The 27,876-nt window shown below is 37.4% G+C and overlaps 2 protein-coding genes and 1 long non-coding RNA gene across 6 annotated transcripts in view; 1 reads left to right on the top strand and 2 right to left on the bottom strand.

Moving 5' to 3' along the window:
• Positions 1-23,937, bottom strand: part of LOC127450364 (gastrula zinc finger protein XlCGF8.2DB-like) — a 142,719-nt gene extending 118,782 nt beyond the window's left edge. The window contains exons 1-3 of one of the 3 annotated variants that reach the window (XM_051714438.1): positions 23,665-23,772; positions 23,145-23,216; positions 14,453-18,447 (exon numbers count right to left, since the gene is read on the bottom strand). In XM_051714438.1, the coding sequence (XP_051570398.1) occupies positions 17,291-18,442 (1,152 nt within the window). In that variant the 5' untranslated portion in view covers positions 18,443-18,447; positions 23,145-23,216; positions 23,665-23,772 and the 3' untranslated portion in view covers positions 14,453-17,290. Of the gene's footprint in view, positions 1-14,452; positions 18,448-23,144; positions 23,217-23,664 lie in introns of those variants that run through there. The other 2 variants (XM_051714436.1, XM_051714437.1) reach the window with 2 other exon arrangements.
• LOC127450374 (gastrula zinc finger protein XlCGF57.1-like) overlaps positions 1-27,876 on the top strand; it is a 306,871-nt gene that overhangs the window by 9,005 nt on the left and 269,990 nt on the right. The gene's annotated exons all lie outside the window — the stretch shown is intronic.
• LOC127450439 (uncharacterized) lies at positions 775-3,058 on the bottom strand. 2 transcript variants are annotated; one of them, XR_007898991.1, is made up of 4 exons: positions 1,816-3,058; positions 1,449-1,563; positions 1,277-1,325; positions 775-1,161 (listed from the first exon to the last, which is right to left on the bottom strand). It is a non-coding gene; the product is annotated as an uncharacterized LOC127450439 (long non-coding RNA). The 2 variants fall into 2 exon arrangements; XR_007898990.1 differs by having other exon boundaries at positions 1,449-3,058.

Here is a 27,876-nt window from a genome sequence, read left to right as displayed (position 1 = left end):
GGTTTCCAAATGAAACACAAAACTTGCTCTCATCTGAAAAGAGGACTTTGGACCACTGGGCAACAGTCCAGTTCTTCTTCTCCTTAGCCCAGGTAAGACGCCTCTGACGTTGTCTGTGGTTCAGGAGTGGCTTAACAAGAGGAATACGACAACTGTAGCCAAATTCCTTGACACGTCTGTGTGTGGTGGCTCTTGATGCCTTGACCCCAGCCTCAGTCCATTCCTTGTGAAGTTCACCCAAATTCTTGAATCGATTTTGCTTGACAATCCTCATAAGGCTGCGGTTCTCTCGGTTGGTTGTGCATCTTTTTCTTCCACACTTTTTCCTTCCACTCAACTTTCTGTTAACATGCTTGGATACAGCACTCTGTGAACAGCCAGCTTCTTTGGCAATGAATGTTTGTGGCTTACCCTCCTTGTGAAGGGTGTCAATGATTGTCTTCTGGACAACTGTCAGATCAGCAGTCTTCCCCATGATTGTGTAGCCTAGTTAACCAAACTGAGAGACCATTTTGAAGGCTCAGGAAACGTTTGCAGGTGTTTTGAGTTGATAAGCTGATTGGCATGTCACCATATTCTAATTTGTTGAGATAGTGAATTGGTGGGTTTTTGTTAAATGTGAGCCAAAATCATCACAATTAAAAGAACCAAAGACTTAAACTACTTCAGTCTGTGTGCATTTAATTTATTTAATACACGAGTTTCACAATTTGAGTTGAATTATTGAAATAAATGAACTTTTCCACGACATTCTAATTTATTGAGATGCACCTGTATATGCTATATCTCTGTTACTGAGCCCCAATCTCAGTTTCATAAGGACCACTAATAAATGATCTTCCAGCATGAGACTTTCAGTTCGCTTCTGCACACTGTCTTTTATTTTTGACATTAACCAACTGAAGATGACTGAAGTTAGCCCAGTGAGAAACAGAAAGTGTGCAGCCTTGTTTTTGACCGTGGAGAATGAGAAGCGTGATTTCTGAAGCTCCTCTTTCAGTCTTTGATTCTCCTCTTTGAGTTGGTAAAAGTATTTTCTCAAGTTGACATATTCAGTGTTGAGTTGGTCATACTTCTCACTGAGACTGTTGTATGCTGCTTGAGGGACCATAGCCTCAGCTTCTTCCACTGGTTCCTCTGGTGTCATTGGATCATCATCAGCTGGAAGACATTTATGAAAGACAAGACATGTCAAAGACAAGTGACAAAGCAGTTTGATAATTCTGTATGACAAAAACATTGTACAGTGCATAAAACATCATTTGAATGTTCTTACCATGGCAACCTCTTGCTCCACTGTCAGACTTTCCCTTTTCCTTTCCAGCCTTAGAAAAGCAGGACAAAACAGTGACAAAACAGAGAGATTTTAGTGAAGAAGACTGCACACACGAATTACAGCCTATGGTAGCACTCACTTAGCCACATTTAGAAAACTCAATTTCACCTACCTCTCCAGCTTTTCCACAGGCCTGTCACTGTGCCGTTTATAAGAAAACACAGAGGGGACGAAGTCCGGGCCTTCTCACTGTCCCCTCTCCCTATCCACAATTGCACTTAAGGCAACTGTAGAAAGGGAGACGACACAAACAGTTTCCTTTATGTTTAGTCTCTAGTAATTAGCTAGCAGTTAGCTAACTGCTAGTTGTATGGCTAACAAAGTTAGCTAACTTATGCGCTAAAAAAGTTAGCGTTACGTGAGAAATCACTTAACTTGTTCCCCAATTTCTGATTAGGTGGGCATGCATGAGAAATCTTTAGACACGTAACCAAACCATAATCCATACCAACAAAAGACAATAGTTTATTTAACCTTACCTGATATGAAGTGTGCGCTGCAAACGCGAGCATTTTTGATGATCGTTTCTGTCCAGTCCGCTCGTTTTATTGCGTTTAACCACAGCTGTCGTAGTTTTTTTTGTCTGGCAGTGGCAGCAGGTATGCGCTAACATTTCAAATTGGAGCCTGTACTCCGTCGATTCTGGCACCCAACAACACAAGATGACATTTTAAGCTCCTTATGTAGCTGACTCTGTGCTGGTTTGAATTGGCCGCCTCCAGTTTTCCCTTTGTTTTGCCTCCAGCTAACGCCGTTACGTAATTGTGACGTCGGCACTAAAAGGGTCTATATATGTGTATAAATGGGGTGCACCTGTGCTTTCCCTCAACACTTCTAATAGGCAAAAAGAATGGACTTACCACAGCAGCTGGAGACAGAAGCTCAAGCCTCATGTACTGTGTGGAATGGAACTGAATGTCGCGCTGAAAAGACATCACGTCACCACTTTGTAAAAAAAAAAGGGGGTAGCTTAAAACTACTGGTCCGATGTCAGATTCCAATAGAATGGCCCCTTAATGTTTCTGCATTGTTCTGTCTTTTCTGAGTGCTGAAGCAAAAACACTTATTATTAATTTGCACTTTATCAATTGACTCAATTGAATTGTTATTAATTTTATCTGACTCCAATTTAAATTGAACCTCTAATTTAGATTTAAGCTCTAATTGATTTCTGATCATTCTTTTAATGTAATCTTTTTAAGTTATTGATTACTCTGAATCGTCCTAACTTTCATTATCCTTTCATTCAGATCCTGATTGTTGCTCAGAGTCATATGCCGGACGATTACATAGATCTCACGGACACAAAATCGCCAGTTCCGTTCATAGTCAGCGGTTGCAGGGTTTACTAATATCATCTAGTTCGGCCGCCTACTGCTTGCTCTTAACCAGATGATAGTTTTATTTAGTCACGTTTCATACACTTGCTAAGACGGTGATAAGCAGTGACTAGTAGTCTTACGTGGTTTTCTCCTATTCATAAGCTCCAGTAATGATCATTATCCTGGACATAATTTGCGGTAACAATAATGTATAATGTAATAACGGTTTTTACATTATGAGAAATTTTTTACACTATGAACTCACCAAAAACATTTTAATTAAAATGTAATAATTTTGTCATATTGTAATAATTTCCAAAACAAAACAATAGTAAGGCATAAAAAACACTTATATTCCTTTACAGTATATTTTTAAAATCTAAATAGTCTTAAACTACCCACGAAATGCACCAGATTTATATGTTCATGCATTTATTATTATTAAAAATAATGTTAATATTGTTTTTGTTGATGTTATTATTATTACTGTACATTACTTCTAATACACTGTATTTACATAAGCCAAAGACACTTGTAGTCTTCAGTTAAAAGAGGATATTAAATGCTTTTCAGTTTAACAATGAAAAGGTATACATACTGATAAAAGACAAATAGCGTGCGATAATAACACTGTGCACAAAGTAAAGCCTACATTGTAAAAATAAAAATAAATAAATAACCCACAGTTTCAATATATATATAAAATGTATAAATGCATTATACTTTTTTTTGCAAAATACGAACAAGTGTTTATGACAGCCATTTAAATGATTATATCTCAACAATGATTAGAAACATAATTACTTAATTAGAAAACATAAACTTTAGTTTTTTAATTTAGTGCATAAAACTTAAGATGTGTTTCTGGGTCAAAGCGACTCAAAATGATGGAACAGGTCATAATCACAAAATTAGTAAAGATTTTTATGAAAATGTTCAAGTACACAGTGTAGCCTAATAAGCCTAAACATTTTTTTAATGTAAATTACCTATTTAAAAAACTATTATGTTTTGTTTTCATAACTTTATTATGTTGAGAGAAAATGATTATATTGTAAACATTGTTTCACCTATGCATTATGTGCTGCTATTACATTATGAACTGTGATTACATTATAAGTTGCTACATTGTGTTCATAATGTAACACATTTCTCATACAATAACTTATTACGTTTTGCGAAAAACATTATTACATTATGAGCTCAAGATTTTATTACATTTTGAGAAAATTATTATATTATGGACATTTTAATACATCACTAATGTAATACTTTTTACATTATGCTTTGTTATTACATTATGAGTTGCTACATACCTGTCCTCCTGAGCTCAAGCTCTACTCTTCAGTCTTCATGATAACGGTAACCCCCAAAACTCCCAATATAACAGAAAGTCTTTTAAATCTTAACATTCTGTAACAAAATATTAAACAGTAACAAGTCTCCCCTTTATAATCCTCTTGCACAAAAACACATAAAATAACATTTAATTTTAGTGATGCACATAAATGAAAATTCTTGTCAGAAACTGGAAATTCTGGACACACCGAAAATAATAATTTTAAATTAGACTTTTAATGTTATAATTGAAACAATTCTAAATGTTATTATTAGGGATGCCCTTAAACCAGTTTTGGTATAACTACAATATTCATTATAGAGTCGAAAGAAAAGAATTACTGGAAAAATGTATAGTATAGTTTTTATTCCCATAAAAATGGGAATCATAAGGAATTTTATGATTCTGGTTCCGATTCCTCTTAACAATTCTGGTTCCTTAACAGTTCCAGTAACGATTCCAGTAATTATTTTAGTACCTTTGTTTAAAAGAATTATATGGAAATGAGAAATGCAATTCTTATTATATTTACTACCCTCTGCTGGCTGTTACTAAATAATTAGAAAATTTCAGATTTCTACAGAGCAGATATAACCCAAGGGCTTAGCAGCCAGGGGGGACGTGGGAATCAGATGTCATTGGCTGTGGTGAAAGTCGTATGAATTCAGTGCAGTTGTATGATATCATACGAATTAGCCAAATTTAGAAAAGTCGTGCAAATCCTTACGATTTTGCCGTGAGAGTGTGGGCTTTTTTATATATGAAAATGTATGGATGTTATTGAAACTCATAATAATATAAGATTATTATTGTCGTCTTTTGATAAAAGTCACTTTAAGAATTTAACGAGCATCTCACAGACTTGCACTGGTGTTCCAGTTATTAACGAGAGACAAATCTCAGTTTTTTTAGCCCTTCCATGCTATTTTGTAATTTTTCTTTTTTTTTTGTCTGACTTTAAAGAACAGAAAGGATATTTTCAACATTATTCATTGAAAGTGGAGTGTGGGATCTCATCTTTGATGGACACACATTACACAGAAGAAAGTGACCATTTAAGTCCTTTTAACAAAACAAGCCGATTTTCCAGGTATTCCAGTACTTACATTTCTAAAAGCTAAATTCAAGCACTTCAAGGACCTTGTAAACAGTGTAGAAAAAAGCGCATTAGGGGTAAAATCAAGCAATAGAGCGATAATGATGTTTGACATGTCATTTCATTTATGTGCACATGGACAGAAAACAATAATGCAAATTCCGAAATATCGAGTTTTTTTTAGTTCACGATATATCATAATTCAATATATTATCTTGATCCCTAATAATAATTGGAATATCAACCTTAATTCGAGGTCTAATACAATTGGAGACAGATCAAATTATTAATGGTTTCAGATCAAATCTAAACTAAACCAAATAGTTTAAGACGTAAAACCAAACGTGTGCCAGAAAAGACGAACACGCACAGACCTTGGCCATCCAGCTGGAAAACACCATCGGACCAGCGGATTGGCCTCTTACATGGTGAAAACATTCCAGGAAGAACTATGAGCTGTGCTAAAAATAGTAGCACTTCACGAGACATGCGTGTTCGTGCTTATGAGCGTGTCAACTATAAAGTAGCACTCATTTGATGAAGCGCAGCACAGGCCATATAATTACTTATTAAACTCATCCTTTGCAATTCACAAAACTTTTGTATGGCTTCAGAAGACTTTGAATACAATGTACGAGTCATACCGACTACTTTACTTTGGTGCTTTTCTGCTTCTTTAATGTCAGAGAAAAATTAGTTTTTTTTTTTTTCTCTTTTGGCCGAAAGCCAATTTCTTTTAACATTTACTCTCCCTATTGAGTTCTATGCAAAGCATGCTGGGAACTAAAAATCCCCTGCCCAGTTTCTGTTAACCAAACAAAACAAAACAAAAATATGAATGTACCAACACAATTGGATTTTGTGCTTTTATCATTTTTGACTATTTTCTTTGATATTTTCTTTTTTAGATTTAATGAAAAAGGAGCATAATCAAGAACCAATAGAAGTGAAAGAAGAAAATCAAGAACTGAATGAAGTGAAGGAGGAACATCAGTATCAGAATCCTCATCATTTCATAACTGGAGAAAAACCTTCTAAGTGCTCACAGACTGAGAAGAATTCCTCACAAAACAAAACTCAAGCCAAAAATTCCTTCACGTGCCCTCAGTGTGGAAAGAGTTTAGCACGTAAAGAAAACCTTAATGTACACATGAGAATTCACACTGGAGAGAAGCCTTTCACCTGCACTCAGTGTGGAAAGAGTTTCGCACGTAAAGGAGACTTACAGGTTCACATAAGTCTTCACAATGGAGAGAGTCCTTTCAAATGCCATCAGTGTGGAAAGAGTTTCATACGTAAAGGACACCTTAATTTGCATATGAGAATTCACACTGGAGAGAGACCTTTCGCATGCCTTCAGTGTGGAAACAGTTTCAAACAAAAACGAGACCTTAATGTGCACATGAGAATTCACACTGGAGAGAAACCTTACACATGTCTTCAGTGTGGTAACAGTTTCACTCATAAAGGACACCTTACTGTGCACATGAGAGTTCACACTGGAGAGAAGCCTTTCACATGCCTTCAGTGTGGAAAGAGGTTTCGTCGGTCTCACGGCCTAAAGCAACATGAGAGATTGCACACTGGAGTGAAGCCATACCACTGCTCTTCATGTGGGAAAAGTTTCTGCCAATTAAGGACTTTAAAATGTCATAGTTGTAGTGAGCAAACTGCAGGTAATGCTATGTCAATGGCATGAAATTCAGAAAAACTGTAAAGAGAGCATTTTTTCCCCCCAAAAGAGCAATTACATTAATGGGTCATTTGCTACATTTCTTTACCTGTAGAAAAGCATGTGAGCGGAGCGAAGCGGGAGTGGAGCAAGGAATGGTGCACTACATTTCTCATGTATATTTTCCCAAGTCAATATGTGTTCGTTTCTGCACTGACAAATATCTGATGTTAGCAGCTGTATTAGATCCAACACTTAATACAGAGGGGATTATCAGAGATGAGGCAAGCTACTGTTGACAGATGCTGAATACAACAACAACACGTGGAGTTGAGCACGCAGAGGCAGTTAAACAAATCAAAGAGAGAACAAGGCTACTAACAAGGTGTTGTTAATGCGGTTTGTCATTTGATTTGCACCATGAAAGATTAGGTTATGCTTATTTGTTTCTACTGTTGTTCTATTCACTTTTTGTTGAGGCAGGCGGCCGCTCCGCTCCAACAGTCTCTCATTACGGTACATGTCCGCTGGCATATGGTGAGCGAAGCTGAACAGGCATTTTAATTCATTTCAATGGGAGCCAAGCACCACGCTCTTAAGGTGGATTATCGGATTGGAGTCTGCTTATATGTGCTTTTTTTCTGGTCACAAAGTGTATCAAGATTCAAGAAATATGTGTATTTATATTGAATATTGATGTAGCAACATAATATGTGTGAAAAGAATTAACAGCGGAAGGTTGTTTTGAACAAAGTTCTTTTTTTTTTTTTTTTTTTTAAAGGTGGCGAGGGGACTTTTTACCCCACACCTGTGGTAAACAAATAAACAAATAGTTTATAATCAATTCTATGACAAACTGAAAGCCAGTGAAGAGGGTTATGTTCACGCTTGCATGTACCCATCAGCAGTCAGGCTGCAGCATTCTGGACCATTTGCAGTCGAGCAAGGGATGCATGGCTAATTCCTATATAAAGGGAATTGCAATAGTCTAGTCAGGCAAAGATAAAGGCATGAATCACCTTTTCAAAATCCTTAAATGACAAAAAAGGCTTGAATTTAGATTTTAAAAAAAATTTAAGAATGAAACTGAGACTTAAGGGCACTGTCAAATACAAAACATAGATTTTTCACTGACGATTTATGGAAAGGAGCCAGATGGTCCAGATTAAGATGGGGGAGACCAGAAATATCAGATGGCCCAAACATAATTATTTCAGTTTTACTGTCATTAAGGCTCAAAAAATGTAGTGACATCCATGATTTCAGATCAGTTAGACAGGTCAGCAGGGGTTTTATTGCATTTCTGTCATTTATTTTCAGTGGTAAATAAATTTGGGTGTCATCTGCGTAACAGTGAAATGATACCCCATGTTTCTTAAAACATACTTCCTAATGGAAGCATATAGAGACAAAACAGGACAAGAGCCAAGATAGAGTCCTGAGCAACGCCACTGGTAAGAGGAGCTTACGCAGATGAGAAATCCCCAAGTCGAACTGAGAAACATCTATCTGTAAGATATGATTTAAACCAACTGAGAGCGTTGCCATAAATACCCACACATTGTTCAAGACGTGAGATAAGGATACTGTGGTCTACAGTATCAAAAGTGGCGCTAAGATCTAATAAGACCAGGATCTCTGAATTCCATGAATCAACAGTTAAAAGAATATCATTAAAAACTTTTAGAAGAACAGATTCAGTGCTATGATGTCCTAATGCTGCCTTCACATGCTATCGGAATTATCGTAAAAATGAGTTTCCCACTCGGAAGTTGCACATGAATGACCCCTGAAGTTGTAATTACATCTGGGAAACTCAGAGATAATTTTGATACCTGAGTTTCTGAGATGGGAGGAGTTCTAAACTTTCAACATGGAGGAGGAGAGTACAGTTTCTGTAGTGAATGACAGGTTTTGTTCATTTTTCTAAGAATGACAGGTTTTGTTCATTTTTCTATTTAGAAAAATGAACAAAACCTGTCATTCACTACAGAAACTGTACTCTCCTCCTCCCATCTTGGAAACTCAGAATTGTTAGCATTTGCCGTTTTGGTCAAATTAATTTATTTACAGTTTAAGTCAGAAGTTTACATATACTTAGGTTGAAGTCATTAAAACTAATTTTTTAACCACTCCACAGATTAAATATAAGCAGGACATCTACTTTGTGCATGACATGAGTAATTTTTCCAACAATTGTTTACATACAGATTGTTTCACTTTTAATTGACTATATCACAATTCCAGTGGGTCAGAAGTTTACATACACTAAGTTAACTGTGCCTTTAAGCAGCTTGGAAAATTCCAGATAATTATGTCAAGCCTTTAGACAATTAGCCAATTATGCTTCTGATAGGAGGTGTACTGATTTATTTTAAGGCCTGCCTTCAAACTCAGTGCCTCTTTGCTTGACATCATGGGAAAATTAAAAGAAATCAGCCAAGACCTAAGAAAAAACATTGTGGACCTCTACAAGTCTGGTTCATCCTTGGGAGCAATTTCTAAACGGCTGAAGGAGCCACGCTCATCTGTACAAAAATAGTACGCAAGTATAAACACCATGGGACCACACAGCCATCATACCACTCAGGAAGGAGATGCATTCTGTCTCCTAGAGATGAATGTAGTTCATCTCTAGGAGACAAGTATCTATATCCACAGTAAAACGAGTGCTATATCGACATAACCTGAAAGGCTGCTCAGCAAGGAAGAAGCCACTGCTCCAAAACTGCCATAAAAAAGCCAGACTACAGTTTGCAAGTGCACATGGGGACAAAGATCTTACTTTCTGGATAAATGTCCTCTGGTCTAATGAAACAAAAATGTAACTGTTCGGCCATAATGACCCTCGTTATTTTTGGAGGAAAAAGGGTGAGGCTTTCAAGCCAAAGAACACCATCCCAACCGTGAAGCATGAGGGTGGCAGCATCATGTTGTGGGGTGCTTTGCTGCAGGAGGGACTGGTGCACTTCACAAAATAGGTGGCATCATAAGGAAGGAAAATTATGTGGATATATTGAAGCAACATCTCAAGACATCAGCCAGGAAGTTAAAGCTCGGTCGCAAATGGGTCTTCCAAATGGACAATGATCCAAGCATACCCCCAAAGTTGTGGCAAAATTGCTTAAGGACAACAAAGTCAAGGTATTGGAGTGGCCATCACAAAGCCCTGACCTGAATCCAATAGAAAATTTGTGGGTAGAACTGAAAAAGCATGTGCAAGCGAGGAGGCCTACAAACCTGACTCAGATACACCAGTTCTGTCTGGAGGAATGAGCCAAAATTCCAGCAACTTTTTGTGAGAAGCTTGTGGAATGCTACCCAAAACATTTGACCCAAGTTAAACTATTTAAAGCTAATGCATTCAAATATTAACAAAGTGTATTTAAACTACTGACCTACTGGGAATGTGATGAAAGAAATAAAAGCTGCATAATATATTTAATAATTTTTGTATTGTTTTCCTGTAAAAATATCTAAAAAATGTACAGGAAAACAATACAAAAATTATTATCAAGAATACGATTTTTGCAGGAACATCAAAGGTCTTACTAGAAAAGAAATTATGATCCAACGTGAATTTTCTTGATAAAAAAATATGATCGTGCCTGGTAACGGGCATGTAAAATGGCTAGAAATAGCATTTTAGCTTAGTGTAAAGCTGACAATTTACATACGGTTTATTTCTATTTCTTTTGCTCCAAATTTACTTCAAACGTACTTCTCTGTCTGCTCGTATGAATGTAACACATCATAAGAAAGTGTTTCACTGCTGTTCAAATGCACTTTGGATCGCATCATTTTATGTATAAATGTTTTCCAACTGAAAGGACTAAATATTAATTTAAACAAATGACAATAAAATGCAAAGTAATCTCTTCACTAATCAAAATACTTTTTGTATGTAACTGTATTCTAATTACCAATGATTTAAATTGTAACTGTAGTGGAATACAGTTACTTATATTTTGTATTTTAAATACGTAATCCCGTTCCATGTATTGCGTTACTCCCCAACCCTGCCTGTATATGTGTTTAAAACTCTGTATTATATGATATTTATGTTAAAAAAATAAAAGAAACCAATTGGTCCTCAGTGTTCTCTGCAGGTCTGGCATGGGAGGTGCTTAAGGCAGTTCTCATTAAATAGATCAATGTAAGGAATTCATAGAATTGGAAGAGTATTAAATGTGCTGAAACAGAGCTGAAGCACTGAATGTCATCCAGTGGTCTTAGAGAGCTGACTCAGCTAAAGTATAGGTACAATACTATTTTGTCACAGAGGGTAGAGTTTTGATTATTTAGGGCAAGACAGACAAAAAACAAGGCAGGGAAACCTCTTGCCAGATACATAAAACAGAGAGAGTTTTCTTCCACCATTCCTTCAGTGAAGTCTTCTAGAGGCAATATAGAGTATTTACTTCTTCCACATATATTTATAAGGCCTTTAAAGATTTTTATTTCGATCTTTATAGTTCCAAGTCTTCGTCTACCGATAAGGATATTAGCAATTTCTTAGAGCCATTAGAACTTCATAAAATGATGAATGTTCAAAAAGACTCTCTTGACTCAGATATTACTTTGGAGAAGCTTGTTGAGGTAACTAAAGCCTTGCCAACAGGTAAGGCACCAGGGCTAGATGGTTTTGCCACATAATATTTTAGATATTATGTCACAGATCTGGCTCCATTTATGTTAGAAATTTACACAGAGTCATTAAAAAAGGTGAACTACTGCCAACCATGATCAGTCTCATTCCTTTTTTTTCTTTCCCCTTTTTCTCCCCAATTTGGAATGCCCAATTCCCAATGCACTCTTAAGTCCTCATGGTGGCGTAATAACTCACCTCAATCTGGGTGGCGGAGGACGAATCTCATTTGCCTCCGCGTCTGAGACTGTCAACCCGCGCATCTTATCATGTGGCTTGTTGAACGCATTACCGCGGAGACATAGCGCATGTGGAGGCTTCACACCACCCACAGCAGCATCCATGCACAACTCACCACGTGCCGCACTGAGAGTGAACCACATTACAGCGACCACAAAGAGGCTACCCCCCTCTACCCTCCCTAGCAACAAGGCTAATTTGATTGCTTAGGAGACCTGGCTGGAGAACACTCAGCACACTCTGGGATTTGAACTCGTGAACTCCAGGGGTGGTAGTCAGCATCTTTATTCGCTGAGCTACCCAGGCCTTGATCAGTCTCATTCTTACAAAATATAAAGACTCAAATGAATGTAAAAGTTACCGTCCAATTTCGCTGATCCAGTTAGATGTAAAAATATTGTAAAAATTCTGGCTTATCAATTAAACAGAGTAATTACATCTCTTATACATATAGATCAAGTGGGGTTTATTCATGGTCGTAGTTCTTCTGATAATATTAGATGTTTTATAAATGTTATGTTTTCAGTAGCGAATCAGCTGACCTCAATTGCTGCCATCTCACTTGAAGCCGAGAAGACATTTGATATGGTGGAATAATACTATCTTTTTAATATTTGGGAAATGTATGGATTTGGGAACACTTTTATTGGGTGGATTAAGTTACTTTCTAAACAACCGTTAGCAGCAGTGCAAATTAATGGATTATTTTTCTCTTGGTAGGGGAACCCGGTAAGGCTGTCCTCTCTCCCCTTTATTGCTCTGTCTTACCCTTGAACCATTAGCAGCCGCAATAAGAAAAGAGGATGATTTTCCTGGTATTGTAGCAGGAGGTGTGGTGCATAAACTTCTACTCTACAGAGATGACATATTATGATTAGTCTCTGACCCTAGAAGATCTATGCTTACCCCCCATAGATTTATTAATTCTTTATCCAAATTTTAAGGATACAGGGTGAATTGGTCTAAATTGGAAGCTCTTGCTCTGACAGCATATTGCCCTACCACAGCCTTCCAACAGCTTTCAATGACCCAAGCAAAGCATTAGGTATTTAGGCATTTTATTTCCAGCAAATTTGAGTGATTTAGTTAGAGCTCATTTTGACACATTAATGAAAATGTTCTTGTGTGATGTTGATAGGTGGGCTTCACTACATTTGTCTATGGCTGGGAAGGTCAATGTTCTAAAAATGATCCAAATTCAATTATCTACTGCAGTCTCTCCCTCTAGAAGTTCCTCTTTCTTATTTTAAACAATTTGATAGAATATCTGAGTTTTTTATTTGGAATGGTAAACAACCTCGGTTACATTTCAGTAAGTTACATAGACCAACTGAAATTGGCGGTTTGGGCCTCCCCAAAATTGTGTTTTATTATTATGCTTTTAATCTTAGACACTTGGCCCATTGGCCTCTTCCACCTGAGAGAGACCCTCCCTGGTACAACATTGAACAAGTGGTCCTTGCCCCAATCTCACCATTGCAAAGTTTATTAAATTGCCTAGAGATGTAAAAATGCATCCCATTATTTCATACATTCAGTATGGACAAAGGTTTCCCTTATGTTTAATTTTGATACTTGCCTAAATGTTTCCTCAAGTATAAAGCTGAACCCCAAATTATGTATTAACAAGTCCCCCTTTTGCTGGAAAAAATGGATGGAGAGGGGGGTTGCTACACTTGGTGACCTTTATGAAAACGGAGCTTTGAGATCATTTGAAAATATAACACAGCAATTTGTGATTCCTAGGTCTCAATTTTTTAGGTATTTACAGTTGCGCCTTTTTCTTTGTACTATTTTTGGTGGTAGTACACAGCCCCCTAAGGCAGCAGACACTCTTTGTATGGTGCTCACAGCCTTAAGCGTCAGTTTATTATTCCTTGTTGATTCAGAGTCTTGGTGATGGGGCCTTAACAGCTCTTAAGAGGTTATAGGAAAGAGATTTGAACTTGGTATTAGTTGCGTAGGAAAGTTTAAGATTCTGCATTGTTTCTATTGGACTCCCTCTAGATTTAGGCTTGGTTTAAAAGACACACCAACTTGCTGGCGATGTCAATTTGAGGATAGAGACATAGCCCACGCTCTATGGTCCTGCACTAAGATTCAAGAATTCTGGTTAAGTGTACAGAATTTTATCTGTGAGGTTTTAGAAACTCAAATTTCATTCTGCCCTAGACTAGGTATATTTGGTAATGAAGCGGTTATTAAAGTAAATGACAACTGTACAAAATTCTGGGTCCAAACTAGTGTAATGATTGGCAAACAGCTCATTCTTAGAGGATGGAAGTCAATTGGCGCTCCCTAATTTCAAGAATGGTTCACCGAATTGGGCAGGGTGTTGACATCTGAAAAGATGTCTTACCAACAGCTTGGCAGATTAGCTGCATATGGTAAGAAATGGGACAAATACTTGACCTTTCTGGAGGGCTCTCAGTGAGGACCATGTGGAGAGAATGATTGACATGATTGTGGTCAAAATTGTGAACTGTATCATTTGTGGGATTTGAATTTTCTCTCTTTATTTGTTGATTGTTATATTTGTGTGTGTGTGTGTGTGTTTACGTGTGTAACTCAGGCTTTGACCACAGGGATGTCTGTTGAGGGTTAGGGTGGGGTTTGGAATTGGGAGGGTGAAAGGGAATCAATGCGGGTTAAAAGGGGATAATGGTTGATTCTATACATATATGTTATACTTTGTTCTGTGTTTGTATAAGAATCAATAAAAAAGTGTTAATCATAAAAAGAAACTTACATTTCACGCCCTCATTTCAATCCTCAGTACACTCATGCTCATAGTATCAGAATCTCATTCATTGGTTCTTTGGACTTGTCAGAAAAAGTTCTCAAGAGGCGGTTCTCAGTTCAGTGCACTGTTGAATCAAGAACTGTTATGAAATGTACCTGAGAAGTACAGCGACCGGATTCTAATATGTTAATAAAACTAATACAATACAGTCATAAACATATTTCCATTATGTTTTATTTGTCATACTTCGATACACTGAAAAATATATGAGAAACATGCATTTCACCACCCTCAGTACACTCATGCTCATAGTAGCATCAGCTCACTCGGTTCTCCGTTCATTGTACTGTTGACTCGACACACAATAATATTCACGGAAATGTGAACCTGCCCGGGCAGAGTGCATATACGGTTGAAGTCAGAAGTTTACATACACCTTATATACAAATACATTTAATTCAGTTTTTCACAATTCCTGACATTTAAGCGTAGAAATCTTTCCCTGTCTTAGGTCAGTTAGGATCACTATTTTAAGAATGTGAAATGTCAGAATAAATATTAAGAGAATTATTTATTTCAGCTTTTATTTCTTTCATCACATTCCCAGTGGGTCAGAAGTTTACATACACTTTGTTAGTATTTGGTATCATTGCCTTTATATTGTTTAACTTGGGTCAAATGTTTTGGGTAGCCTTCCACAAGCTTCTCACAATAAGTTGCTGGAATTTTGGCCCATTTCTCCAGACAGAACTGGTGTAACTGAGTCAGGTTTGTAGGCCTCCTTGCTCGCACATGCTTTTTCAGTTCTGCCCACAAATTTTCTATTGGATTCAGGTCAGGGCTTTGTGATGGCCACTCCAATACTTTGACTTTGTTGTCCTTAAGCCATTTTGCCATAACTTTAGAGGTATGCTTGGGATCATTGTCCATTTGGAAGACCCACTTGCAACTGAGTTTTAACTTCCTGGCTGATGTCTTGAGATGTTGCTTTAATATATCCACATAATTTTCCTTCCTCATGATGCCATCTATTTTGTGAAGTGCACCAGTCCCTCCTGCAGCAAAGCACCCCCACAACATGATGCTTCCACCCCCATGCTTCACGGTTGGGATGGTGTTCTTCGGCTTGCAAGCCTCACCCTTTTTCCTCCAAACATGACGATGGTCATTATGTCCAAACAGTTCAATTTTTGTTTCATTAGACCAGAGGACATTTATCCAGAAAGTAAGATCTTTGTCCCCATGTGCACTTGCAAACTGTAGTCTGGTTTTTTTATGGTGGTTTTGGAGCAGTGGCTTCTTCTTTGCTGAGCAGTCTTTCAGGTTATGTCGATGTAGGACTCGTTTTTCTGTAGATGTAGATATTTGTCTACCTGTTTCCTCCAGCATCTTCACAAGGTCCTTTGCTGTTGTTCTGGGATTGATTTGCACTTTTCACACCGAACTACATTCATCTCTAGGAGACAGAATGCACCTCCTTCCTGAGTGGTATGATGGCTCCATGGTCCCATGGTGTTTATAATTGCGTACTATTGTTTGAACAGATGAACGTGGTACCTTCATGCATTTGGAAATGGCTCCTAAGGGTGAACCAGACTTGTGGAGGTCCACACATTTTATTTTTGAAGTCTTGGCTGATTTCTTTTGATTTTCCCATGATTTCAAGAAAAGAGGCACTGAGTTTGAAGGTAGGCCTTAAAATACATCCACAGCTACACCTCCAATTCCGTACACCTCCTATCAGAAGCTAATCGGCTAATTGCATAAAGGCTTGACATCATTTTCTGGAATTTTTCAAGCTGCTTAAAGGCACAGTTAACTTAGTGTATGAAAACTTCTGACCCACTGGAATTGTGACATAGTCAATTAAAAGTGAAACAATCTGCCTGTGAACAATTGTTGTAAAAAATTACTTGTGTCATGCACAAAGTAGATGTCCTTAACTACTTTACAAAACTATAGTTTGTGTATGTAAACTTCTGACTTCAACTGAACAGGCAGTGACAGTTTGATTATTTTTGTTTGATCTTAATGTGAGATTTATCATTTGAAAATCTTTGTATTGTGCTATTGCGTCTCAAAGCTCAATGTGCACTTTATTTGCTACTATTTTGCAGTGTTGTATGAGGAATTTCTATTGAAATAAGCATTCTTTATTCCCATGTCCTTCTCCCAGTGAAAAACCAATTAACCGTTTGTTAAACCTTGCAGTTAACGAATGTTAAAAATGGTAACCGTGCACATCCCAAAGTCAAATCTTTTCTCTCTAATGCTCTCTACTATTAAATGAAAAGTAACTGTTTTTTTTTGCCTTCATAAATTTCAAGAGATGACTGTACTTTAATAAGTAGAAAAATGTTCAAAGGAATCTGTAAAGAAGACCCAACTTAGTCACACTGTCATAATGTTTCATTTTAGCACTACATAAATTAGGTGTTAATTTTTTCACAGATGTTGCTGTTGTAATATCATGGATGCTACAAAATCAGGTGCCGACTCCACATTTTCAACCGACCCTTTGAGGGCACACATAAGGCTGATGTGGCCCAGGCTGAAATTGAGTTTGACACCCCTGATCTTAACAAATGCTTGCAGTTACAGTCTCCAGTCACCACTATCAATTTTTGAGGGTCAGGGGATTTTGGCTAATGAAAATGCAGAAAGGCTAGTGACTTTGGAAAATCCCTAGCCACAGTGGCTGGGAAAACTAAAAGTTTATGTCAAGCCTTGCTCGAGACGCAAACTGTTCCCACCAATTCAGTCTGATTTGGTGAAGTGGTTGAAACGGTTCACCAGAAAGATCCGGTTCAAAAGAACGACACATTCACGAACTGGACATCACTACTGTTAGCTCACTACAACAACTCTGGGCAATGCTTTTTTCTATGACTTTTTTAAGATCCTGATTGGTGACAACTTTTCCCACATGGCTTCTTTTCAGTGTGCAATCTCTCATGATGTTTTAGGCTGTGTAACTGACTAAAACTCTTTCCACACTGATGGCACGTGTAAGGCTTCTCTCTAGTGTGAATTCTCATGTGCACATTAAGGTTTCTTTTAAACGTGAAACAAATACCACACTGAGGGCATGTGTAAGGCTTCTCTCCAGTGTGGATTCTCATGTGTACGTCATGGTTTCCCTTACGCACAAAAGTCTTCCCACACTGCGAGCATATAAAAGGCTTCTCTCCTGTGTGACTTCTCATGTGCACATTGAGGGATCCTTTAGACGTGTAACTTTTCCCACATTGAAGGCATTTGTAAGGCTTCTCTCCAGTGTGACATCTTATGTGATCTTTAAGGCTTCCTCTCTTTGGGAAACTCTTTCCACAATGCTGGCAAGGATAAGGCTTCTCTCCAGTGTGACATCTTATGTGATCCTTAAGGACTCCTCTTTTTTTGAAACTCTTTCCACATTGATTGCACGTGAAAGGCTTCTCTCCAGTGTGAATTCTCATGTGCACATTAAGGTATCCTTTAGACGTGAAACTTTTACCACACTGAAGGCATGTGTAAGGTTTCTCTCCAGTGTGAAATAGCATATGTCTGGTAAGGCCTCTTTTGTCTATGTAACTTTTTCCACACTGAAGGCATGTGAAAGGCTTCTCTCCAGTGTGAAATAGCATGTGTCTTTTAAGGCCTAATTTGTCTATGTAACTTTTTCCACACTGAAAACATGTGAAAGGCTTCTCTCCAGTGTGAAATAGCATGTGTCTTTTAAGGCCTATTTTGTCTATGTAACTTTTTCCACACTGAAGGCATTTAAAAGGTTTCTCTCCAGTGTGAATTTTAATGTGGTTTTGAAGACTACTTTTTCGTGTAACACTTTTTCCACACTGAGGGCAGGTGAAGGGATTTTTGGCTTGAGTTTTGTTTTGTGAGGAATTCTTCTCAGTCTGAAAAGATGAAAAGATGAAAATGAAAGTTTTTTGTCCAGTTATGAAATGATGAGGATTCTGATACTGATGTTCCTCCTTCACTTCATTCAGTTCTTGACTTTCTCCTTTCACTTCTATTGGTTCTGGATTTTCCCCTTTCATTTTCATCAAGCCTAAAAAGAAAATATCAGATAAAATCAATTAGGGCCACTTTTAATGTAATGGAAGAAATCTACAAGGGAGGCATCAGTTTTTATATGGTATTTTATGTACTGTAGGTTAATAAAAGGTGTCTTGTACATGTTAAGTACAACAAATTAGGGTGGCATGATTTGGCAAAAACTAACAACCAAAGCAAAAAATAAATTGCGCTTAATTTTTCATATTGCAAATAAAACAGTGATATGTTAAACATTTAACATCTTATATTGCTGCTGCTTAAATATCAAGGATAAAAGTACAAAAGGCATAACATTTGCTTGACTACTGCAGTTCTACCTCATCAGAACACATGACTGATTCAGAGCCTTTTCTATGCAGGGCTCCAGACTGCGACTAAAATGGTCGCAAATGCGACCAAAAATAATTGATTGCAACAATCACTTAAAATCTAGTCACCATTGGCGACAGTCTGGTTGTGTGCGTTCATATGAGGTTTCGTCAGATACCATCTTGTGAATTACTGAATACATCTTTAGAATGCCAGTGTGTCTCCCGTTCTGTTTCTGACGAGCTCGCTGCACTGCACACAACAACAACCCCAGTGCGAGAGAGTCATGAACAAATGACTCTTTTGAACCGGATCTTTTTCATGAATCATCCGAAAAGAACTGAGGGTTTGAACTCAGGAGCTCAGGTTAGCAGTTTGAATCAGATTCACTTTCTCAGCGAATCAGCCATCAGTGAACTCACAACACAACAGTTCGAACCAGTCTGGCCATTCTCTGTTAACCTCTCTCATGAACAAGGCATTTCCATATGCAGAACTGCCGCTCACTGGATGTATTTTTGTTTTTGGCACCATTCGGAGTAAATTCTAGAGACTGCTGTGTGTGAAAATCCCAGGAGATCAGCAGTTACAGAAATACTCAAACCAGCTCATCTGGCACCAACACTCATCCATGCGATTATCTAATCAGCCAGTCGTGTGGCAGCAGTGCAGTGCATAAAATCATGCAGATACGGGTCAGGAGCTTCAGTTAATGTTCACATCAACCATCAGAATGGGGAAAAAATGTGATCTCAGTGATTTGGACCGTGGCTTGATTATTGGTGCCAGATGGGCTGCTTTGAGTATTTCTGTAACTGTTGATCTCCTGGGATTTTCACACACAACAGTCTCTAGAGTTTATTTTATTTATGGTTCGAACTGACAAAGTCTACAATAACTCAGATAACCGCTCTGTACAATTGTGGTGAGAAGAATAGCATCTCAGAATGCTATTCTGAGATGCAGGTTGGCGCTGTTTTGGCGGCACGAATATTAGGCAGGTGGTTTTAATGTTGTAACTGATCTGTGTGTATATAAAATCAAGCTTTTGACACTTAGGACAATTGAGGGACTTGCTATTACTCAAGGTGCAAACATTCATTGATGCTCAAGAAGACAACACACTACTATATGCATACTATACTTTATAAATATCTGTAATGTAGATTCTGAAGAGCAGTACTAAATAAAAAAATATTTTATCTCTTATATTTGTATAAATTATGAAAAGGGTGTGAACATTTATGAGACAAAAAGGAATGCAAACTTATCTTCCCAGCTATATATACTGTTTATTAAACCGTCTATGAATGGGTTATCAGCTGACTTCCTTTTTTTTGGCTGTCTATCTTGTTTCTGAACAGGTGTTCTGTAACAGCAATTCTGTAATTTGGCGACTAAAAACAGCCATTGGCTCCTAAGTCATTTTTTTAGTCTGGAGCCCTGCTATGGCAGGCTAAACAGCTCAGACTTACATTTTACATTTATGCATTTTGGCAGACGCTTTTATCCAAAGCGACTTAAAGTGCAATTATTACAGGGACAATCCCCCTGGAGCAACCTGGAGTTAAGTGCCTTGCACAATGGTGATGGCTGTGGGGAGTGAATCAGCAACCTTCTGATTACCAGTTATGTGCTTTAGCCCACTACGCCACACCATTCCATAACTCCATAACAACTCCATAATTCCATAACCAGACTTATGCCATAACTGAATGTAAACACATTTACTTACAAAACAGCATTTGTTAAGAGATTCTATCATCTTTTAAGTTCTACATACATTATACATTATGTCTTTGTAAAAATCATGCAAAAATAATCAAAAGCTGTTTTTCCACAAACTTTGTGGAACTAGTACCTGAACTGAGCTCAGTTACTTTTGGAACTTTACCCATTCTGATAAAATTCTAACATTATTTTTCCATCAGGGACAGAATGCAAGAACTTTTTTTAAACAAGCTTTGTCACAAGTTTGCAACACGGTTATAACAGCATTGCCTGAACTTAATGCATCAACAGCCAAGCAGACCTACTTCAAAACAAAAACATTGTACAGTGAAGGATTTCTTGTTGTATTTATCATTCTGTTTTGTTGTGCAAACCTTCACGTGGCAGTGAGTGAGATACTAGAGTCAAGTGCAGGCAAGACAGAGAAGTTAAACGTTTCTGTGTCAGCGATTTCACTCTTCTATCATTTGTCTGTAACCACATATATGGATATAGCCTAATAAAAATGATGCGTGGAAAACTGTGTCAGCATTCAGAGTGAGCTTGATTCATAACATTGATAGATCATCTTGTTCATGATATGATGCATTGAGTACTGCTGCAGGTTATATAAAAACACTCTTGTGCAACATATTCATTTTTAGAAGCAACAGAACTGATTCCTTGTCAAACTAGAATGATATCTTAATTTTACTGGCAGTATAACCTGGAATCAGAATTTCCAAAGCTACTATGGCCAGCTGTGCAGTCCACCAATAACATCAAAGCGACAGTAGAGCTGGGCAAAATGTAAAACATATTTTTTCGATAATCACCTTAAAAAATATTGTGATATCTGATTACACAGTTAACCCCCCTTCCGGGGGCTGGTGAATATTTTTGCTTTAAAAATGATTAATTTACTGAAACACAAAAAACTTTAAAAGACATTTCTAAATTCAAAATGCATTTAAAACAAAACGAAAAAAGCATTAAAATAACGTGATAGTGATGTCTTATAGATCCACCTCCCCAAATCCAAACATTTACATTCTCCAATGGCTCCATTTGCCATCACGCAAGCATCCGTCAATGACAACAGGTGGAAAATTACTAATAGCCTACAGATTAAGAACTGAGGACAATTATAAATGTAAAGATAATAGTAGTAATCATAATAAATAAGCCTAATAAATTCCCTCTCCTATTCCCAAAATAATGCTGCCAACTGTGTGTTCTTGTCGAATTTGTGTTTGTATTGCGGTTTGGTAATAATTGAGAAAATTGTTGAGAAACTTGCTGCCTAAAGAAAAGTAAATAGAACTCAATTTTATGTTCAAGGTGAATGTGTCTTGTATTATTTTATTATTTAATCACGTTCGTCTTTGTTTCTTTAATACAGTGATACCTGTATATATTACTGAACCTGCAGAGTTGTGTTCAAAATGCATGTTATCCGTGATCTGCTGGTCCATGGAAATAAAGCGAACTAAACACACAGCACCTCTCGAGATGATCAAAGATCATTTGCAGCAGTCTCAAAGACGACATTATTCTTGCAAACAGTTTTCAGACAAATGAAAAAGAGAAAAAAAAGAGTGAAAACTCTTTACACGCGCTTGTTCCATGAGACAGGCTCGCGCTGCATGCCTCTAAACAAACAGCGAATCAGACACAAGCACTGACGTCTTTTCTTTTGTCTGTTCTTAAAAATATAATAAAGTGTGTTTCTTCAAGCATGTGTCTTTGCGTCCAACAGCATTTCTTGTCATGTGTCACTCTGAGACATCTTATAGGTCGCCCGCCTGTTGCGGGTAGATGAGCAAAATGACCCACGCATGGAATGCATTTGGATGAGGAGCTTGCGAACTGGATTCAGCCTTGTCACATTTTGCGGGTGCTAGTTTTACACCCTGGTCACTGTTTAATATATTTGCTGACTTCCCAGATCCATGGTTTTTCCATTTCCTGATATTGTCGATCACTGTCTGTTCGCAATCGGCATCTGGATTTTTTTAAGACATCGTCGATATCTGACAACATCGTCCTATCGCCCAGCCCTAACTACAATATTACTATAGTAATACAATGATGCAATCTACGCGCAAGTGATGCCGAGCCGTGGGAATGAGTGCGAACGACAGACCCCGCCTCAAGATCAAACTCTTCTCTGCACTCCCCGACATTCCTTGTGACCAAATCACTGCGATGAAATCAACATTTATATCCATTTTTATCTATTATTTTAAGTAGTATTAAAGGAAATATTAAGAGTGGAAATAAGAAACTGGATGGGAAAAAGAGTGGGACAAAATGCGGATTCGAACCGCAGTCGCTGGGACAGCAGTACACATTCACACCGTCTTTACACACCACTGCATCAACATCTATTTTTTAGTTTGTTGTATGTATTTATGTGGTTTCACCAGACAATTGTGGTGCAAATAGCTGCACTGTGTGACAGATGCTATTTACACTGGGGTGCAAAAGTCCCTCCTTTTCTTAAAAAAAGAAGCAGCAAAAATCTGTGTAACAGTGAGGCACTTACAATGCAAGTAAATGGGGGCCAATTTTTGAACATTAAAATACTCACTGTTTCAAAAGTTTAGCCACAAGACATGAACAATATGCATGTTAACATGATTTAGTGTTATAAAATCACTTACTAACCTTTTCTGTGTTATAGGCAGGCAATTTTACTTCTTTGCCATGACGATGTAAAGTCAACAAACCCTAAAACGACTGAAAAAATGACAACTTTAAAACAATAAATAAAAAAAAGATTATTTTTAACAGAGGAATTAATGTAAGTACATTTATAAAATTATAAGCTTCATATTTCTGTGTTTAAACCCTCCAAAAATTGGCCACATTCACTTCGTTGTAAGTGCCTCACTGTAACCTTCATTTATGCTTTTTTTGTTTTTTTTAAAGAAAAGCGAGGGACGAGTCGAAATACATTTCTGTGGTAATCAACATTATGGCACAAACGCCCTACAACAAATCTAGAAGAAGTTTGCAATTCAAAGTTTTAATCACTTTGATGCATTTTAAAGTCGATTTGTTTATTTTCGTCTTTTTTTCCTTTTGCTTTTTAACAAGGTTTTTCGTCAGCTCATATAATTTTATAACTACAGTCATCAAATCTGTTCAACTGTCTGAATGTAAAGAACGAAGAATGAACACCAACCTGTTTGTTCGTCAGTGTGTTCGGTTTTAATTCTGCATGCTTCTGGATAAGCCATATCTTCACTCTCCTCTTTAATAAACATCTTTACAACAGTGTCACACAGATTTCACTTGTTTCCTGGAGTTTTACTGCGTTACAGACAACTCGCAATTCTCCCGCCGAAAATAAATACTTGTGAAATCACTGTAGAAATAAAAGAGACGAAAGACACACATTTATTCTCATTTTGCGCAGGGAATCTTCTTCTTCGTCGTCATCATCATCATCATCATCATTATCACCATCTTCTTTCTTGTCTAATGGCGATTCGTAAACTACTATAGCTTATTATCGCCACCTACTGAACACATCTGGACCAGAGAGAGTTTTCCCTTTTTGTCTTTAAGGAGGCTCCTTCACAGTTAAAATCTCCAGGAACCTCAAAAGGATTCATAATATATATATATATATATATATACATATACATATATATATATATATATATATATATATATATATATATATATACACACACTACCGGTCAAAAGTTTTAAAACACTTACTCATTGTTTATTATATATATATATATATATATATATATATATATATATATATATATATATATATATATATATATATATATATATTTTTTATTTTTTTATTTTTTATTTTTTCCACATTTAGAATAATAGTAAAGTCATTAAAACTATGGAATAACATAAATAGAACTATGGGAATTATGTTGTGACTAAACAAAATCCAAAATAAATCAAAACTGTGTTATATTTTAGCATCTTCAAAGTAGTCACCCTTTGCCTAGAATTTGCAGACATGTACTCTTGACATTTTCTCAACCAACTTCTTGAGGTATCACCCTGGGATGCTTTTTAAACAGTATTGAAGGAGTTCCCATCTATGTTGGGCACTTAATGGCTGCTTTATTATTTGGTCCAAGTCATCAATTTCAAAAATGTATATATATATTTGTTTGTTTTTAGAGTGTGATTCCTTTGATTGCTCTCTCTCTCTGTCTCTCTCTCTCTCTGTATTTGAACTGTTTCACCAAGAAACATTGCTGTGGACTTTGCTCCTTTTTGTTCAGTTTAGGACTGTTCCCTCTTATATATTTTTGGGAATTAAAGTCAATACACTCGAGAAAGAACAAATTTAATACAGAGCACTTTTTATATTTCAAGAAAAGTGCAAGTAACACTTTAAAACATAAAGTCAGCTTTGAATTATATCACAAATATTATGTAATATAGTGCATCATGTTTATTTCATAATCATTTATGAATATATATGATTCATATAAAATGAAACACATGAATCAAAGTTACATGACATTACTCTTTGAATGTATCAGTTTATAGTATAAGGGTTGTTCAGACAGACGGTCATGCCATAAACATCTGCTGTTGACCGACAATGCTTGCATATCACCCACCCATTTACTGAGGCTAGAGCTAGCAGGAGTGTGGTCTTTAGAGAGAGCACATGTAACTCAGCAGATTCCAAAGGCTCGAACGGGGGGCTCGTGAGCACTTTCAGCACCAGGCTCAGACCCCAGGTTGGGACTGTAGCAGGGCGAGGGGGGTTTAGGCCCCTCGCTCCCTTGAGGAACTGTATAATTAGATCATGTCTGCCTATAGAGGAGCCAGCCTCCAGGGCATAGTTTACCAAGATAGTCACTACATAGACCTTAAGCGTCGAACATGAGGATCTCAGCTATGGAGCAGTTCTCTACATGAAGAGCACCAATTTGCAAACACACATCATTTTAGCACGTAGAGGTGTCCCGTGGATAGCAATCTAGGAGAATGCAGAATGGTGTTCATAACCAATTGGGCAAATCCGGGTGCAGGTTTCAGAGCTCCGTCTGGGGATACCAGATCATGCCCTGCACTTGAGAGAGGAGGTCTCTCCTCAATGTAATTTCCCATGGGGGGGCTGACCAGTAGCTCCACCATCTCAGGAAACCAGGACTGATTGGGCCATTTCTGTGCAACCAGAAGAACCACTTCCCTGTCCTCTCGGATTTTGCATATGACAGTATGCAGGATGTGTACCAGGGGAAATACATACTTGCATTTTGTGGGCTATTTGTTAGCAATGGCATCCACCCCTAGTGGAGCTTGGGACATGGAGTACCAGAGGGCACAAGTGGGCAGTCTCCCTTTTCTTTTTTTTGGAAATCAGGATTTTGCAAAAGGGATACATTAAAGTGCCAACTATATGATTTATTTTTCTCTGTATATGGCAACATCTCTAAACTCACCAGGGCGTGATCTGAGACTAAGATGTTTCCAATTGAGCAGTCAACAACAGATGAAATGAGGGATTTAGATATATAAAAAAATATATATATTCTCGAAAAAATCTTATGAACTGATGAAAAAAATGTATAGTCCCTACCAGATGGGTTCAAAAGTCGCCAGATATCTGCAAGACCAAGATTTTTACACATCCTGTGAAGCGTCAATGTTGCTCTAGGGGGCTTACGCACTTTTGCTTCATTATGATCAAGGACTGAGTCCATCAAGAGATTAAAGTCTTCTCCCAATATTATATCATCAGGGGTGCCAGCGGTTTGCAACATCCCTTCAAGATCTATAAAAAGCCCTGATCATCAGCATTAGGTGCATAAATATTAGCCAAAATCAACCTTTGCCCCTGAATATCTGCTAAAACAATAATGACTCTTCCTATTTTATCTTTAATCTGTTTGAGAAATTTGAATTGTAGATGTTTATTTATCAGTATAATGACTCCCCTACTGTTACTTGAACCAACACTAAAGAAAACATGTCCACCCCATATCTTCCCAAATTTTTCAGCTTACTGTGGGGAAAGATGTGTTTCTTGAAGAAAGACTATATCATATTTCTTGCATTTAAGAAAAGAAATAACCTTCCTTCTTTTTATGGGGTGCCCCAACCCATTCACATTCCATGTGGAGAGAGATAATCCACTCATACTAACATTTGACATATTGATATAATAAAAATAAAAAATTGTGTGTCAAAAGCAAGATTATACAGACCACATTCCCCATTTATGCAACAATCAAACCTCGGACTTCCCCCTGAACAAAACAAACAGAAAAAATAAAAACTTGCACATTAACCCCGTGCACGACAGCGCCAACCGGCATCAATCCCTCTAAACTCAAAAGGTCCATGTACGCCTACGAGAACCCCCACGACAACTCTGCCATCGGATTGCTCAAGTCCGGTGCTTCTGCACAAATTTTGTGAGGCAAAATTACATAACAGAAAATACTTTGTAAAACAGACCCCAGCCAATATGCAGAATAAACACAAAGAACATATAGATTCATTTTCAGAACTGTCTTGAAGGTGTGTTCCTCCACAAAACAAACTCCAGCTGATATAAAGCCGTTCAGTTTCCTCGGACAGACAAACAAATGTTCAGTGAGCCGGCTGTTATGAGTGCGGCAGATGACGTAATCATTCTTATGTCCCTTAAAAATACTCAACATAACAAACTCCAGCCAACAGGAGGCATAAGCACAAAGAACAATCAGAATCATCCACAGCTGACCCGAAGCAGTATTATTCAACAAAACAAGCTCCAGCCGCTAGGCGGAACCAGCACATAAAGAAATAAAACAGGCCTCCAAGTCCCTCAGATGATCAAGTGTCAAATTCACTCAGAGGCCGCATAAAAAAAATACACCATGACTTACTCAGTCCATCAACTTTATAAAAGACTACCTTTATGTGAGCATGTAGATATTTTGCGGTCATCCATAGTGTCCATTCTCAATCTGGCCGGGAACTTCAGTGTAAAAGCGATATTCCGTCAATGCAAAGGTTTCTTGGAGTGTCATGCCACAAAACAAACTCCAGCCGCTAGCCGGTGCCAACGCAGAAAGAAACAAAAAATGGCGCCCAGCTTCCTTAGACAGTCGAGTCACTGAAACACCCGATGGTTTACTCACCCATAGTTTGAATGAAGGCCAGTGCCTTATTGGGGCATAAAAATATTTAGCAAAATTTCTGCTCAAAATAGTACATGTTTTAACCATACATTTTGTATCTTGGATACAACTGAATATATAAAAAATGAATTAACAAACATTCTTCTTTATCCTGAATAGTTACCATTTTTAGTAAAAATTACATGAATAACACAAGATTAAAGATTATAATCATTGATTTGTCGTGATTACAAACCACTACATATATTTTATCAGGCTATAATCATTCA

The sequence above is a fragment of the Myxocyprinus asiaticus genome, chromosome 13 (assembly GCF_019703515.2).
Source record: "Myxocyprinus asiaticus isolate MX2 ecotype Aquarium Trade chromosome 13, UBuf_Myxa_2, whole genome shotgun sequence".
Classification (NCBI taxonomy): domain Eukaryota; kingdom Metazoa; phylum Chordata; class Actinopteri; order Cypriniformes; family Catostomidae; genus Myxocyprinus; species Myxocyprinus asiaticus.
The sequence above is the reverse complement of the archived record's forward strand: the minus strand, read 5'-3'. Positions and strand labels throughout refer to the sequence as shown.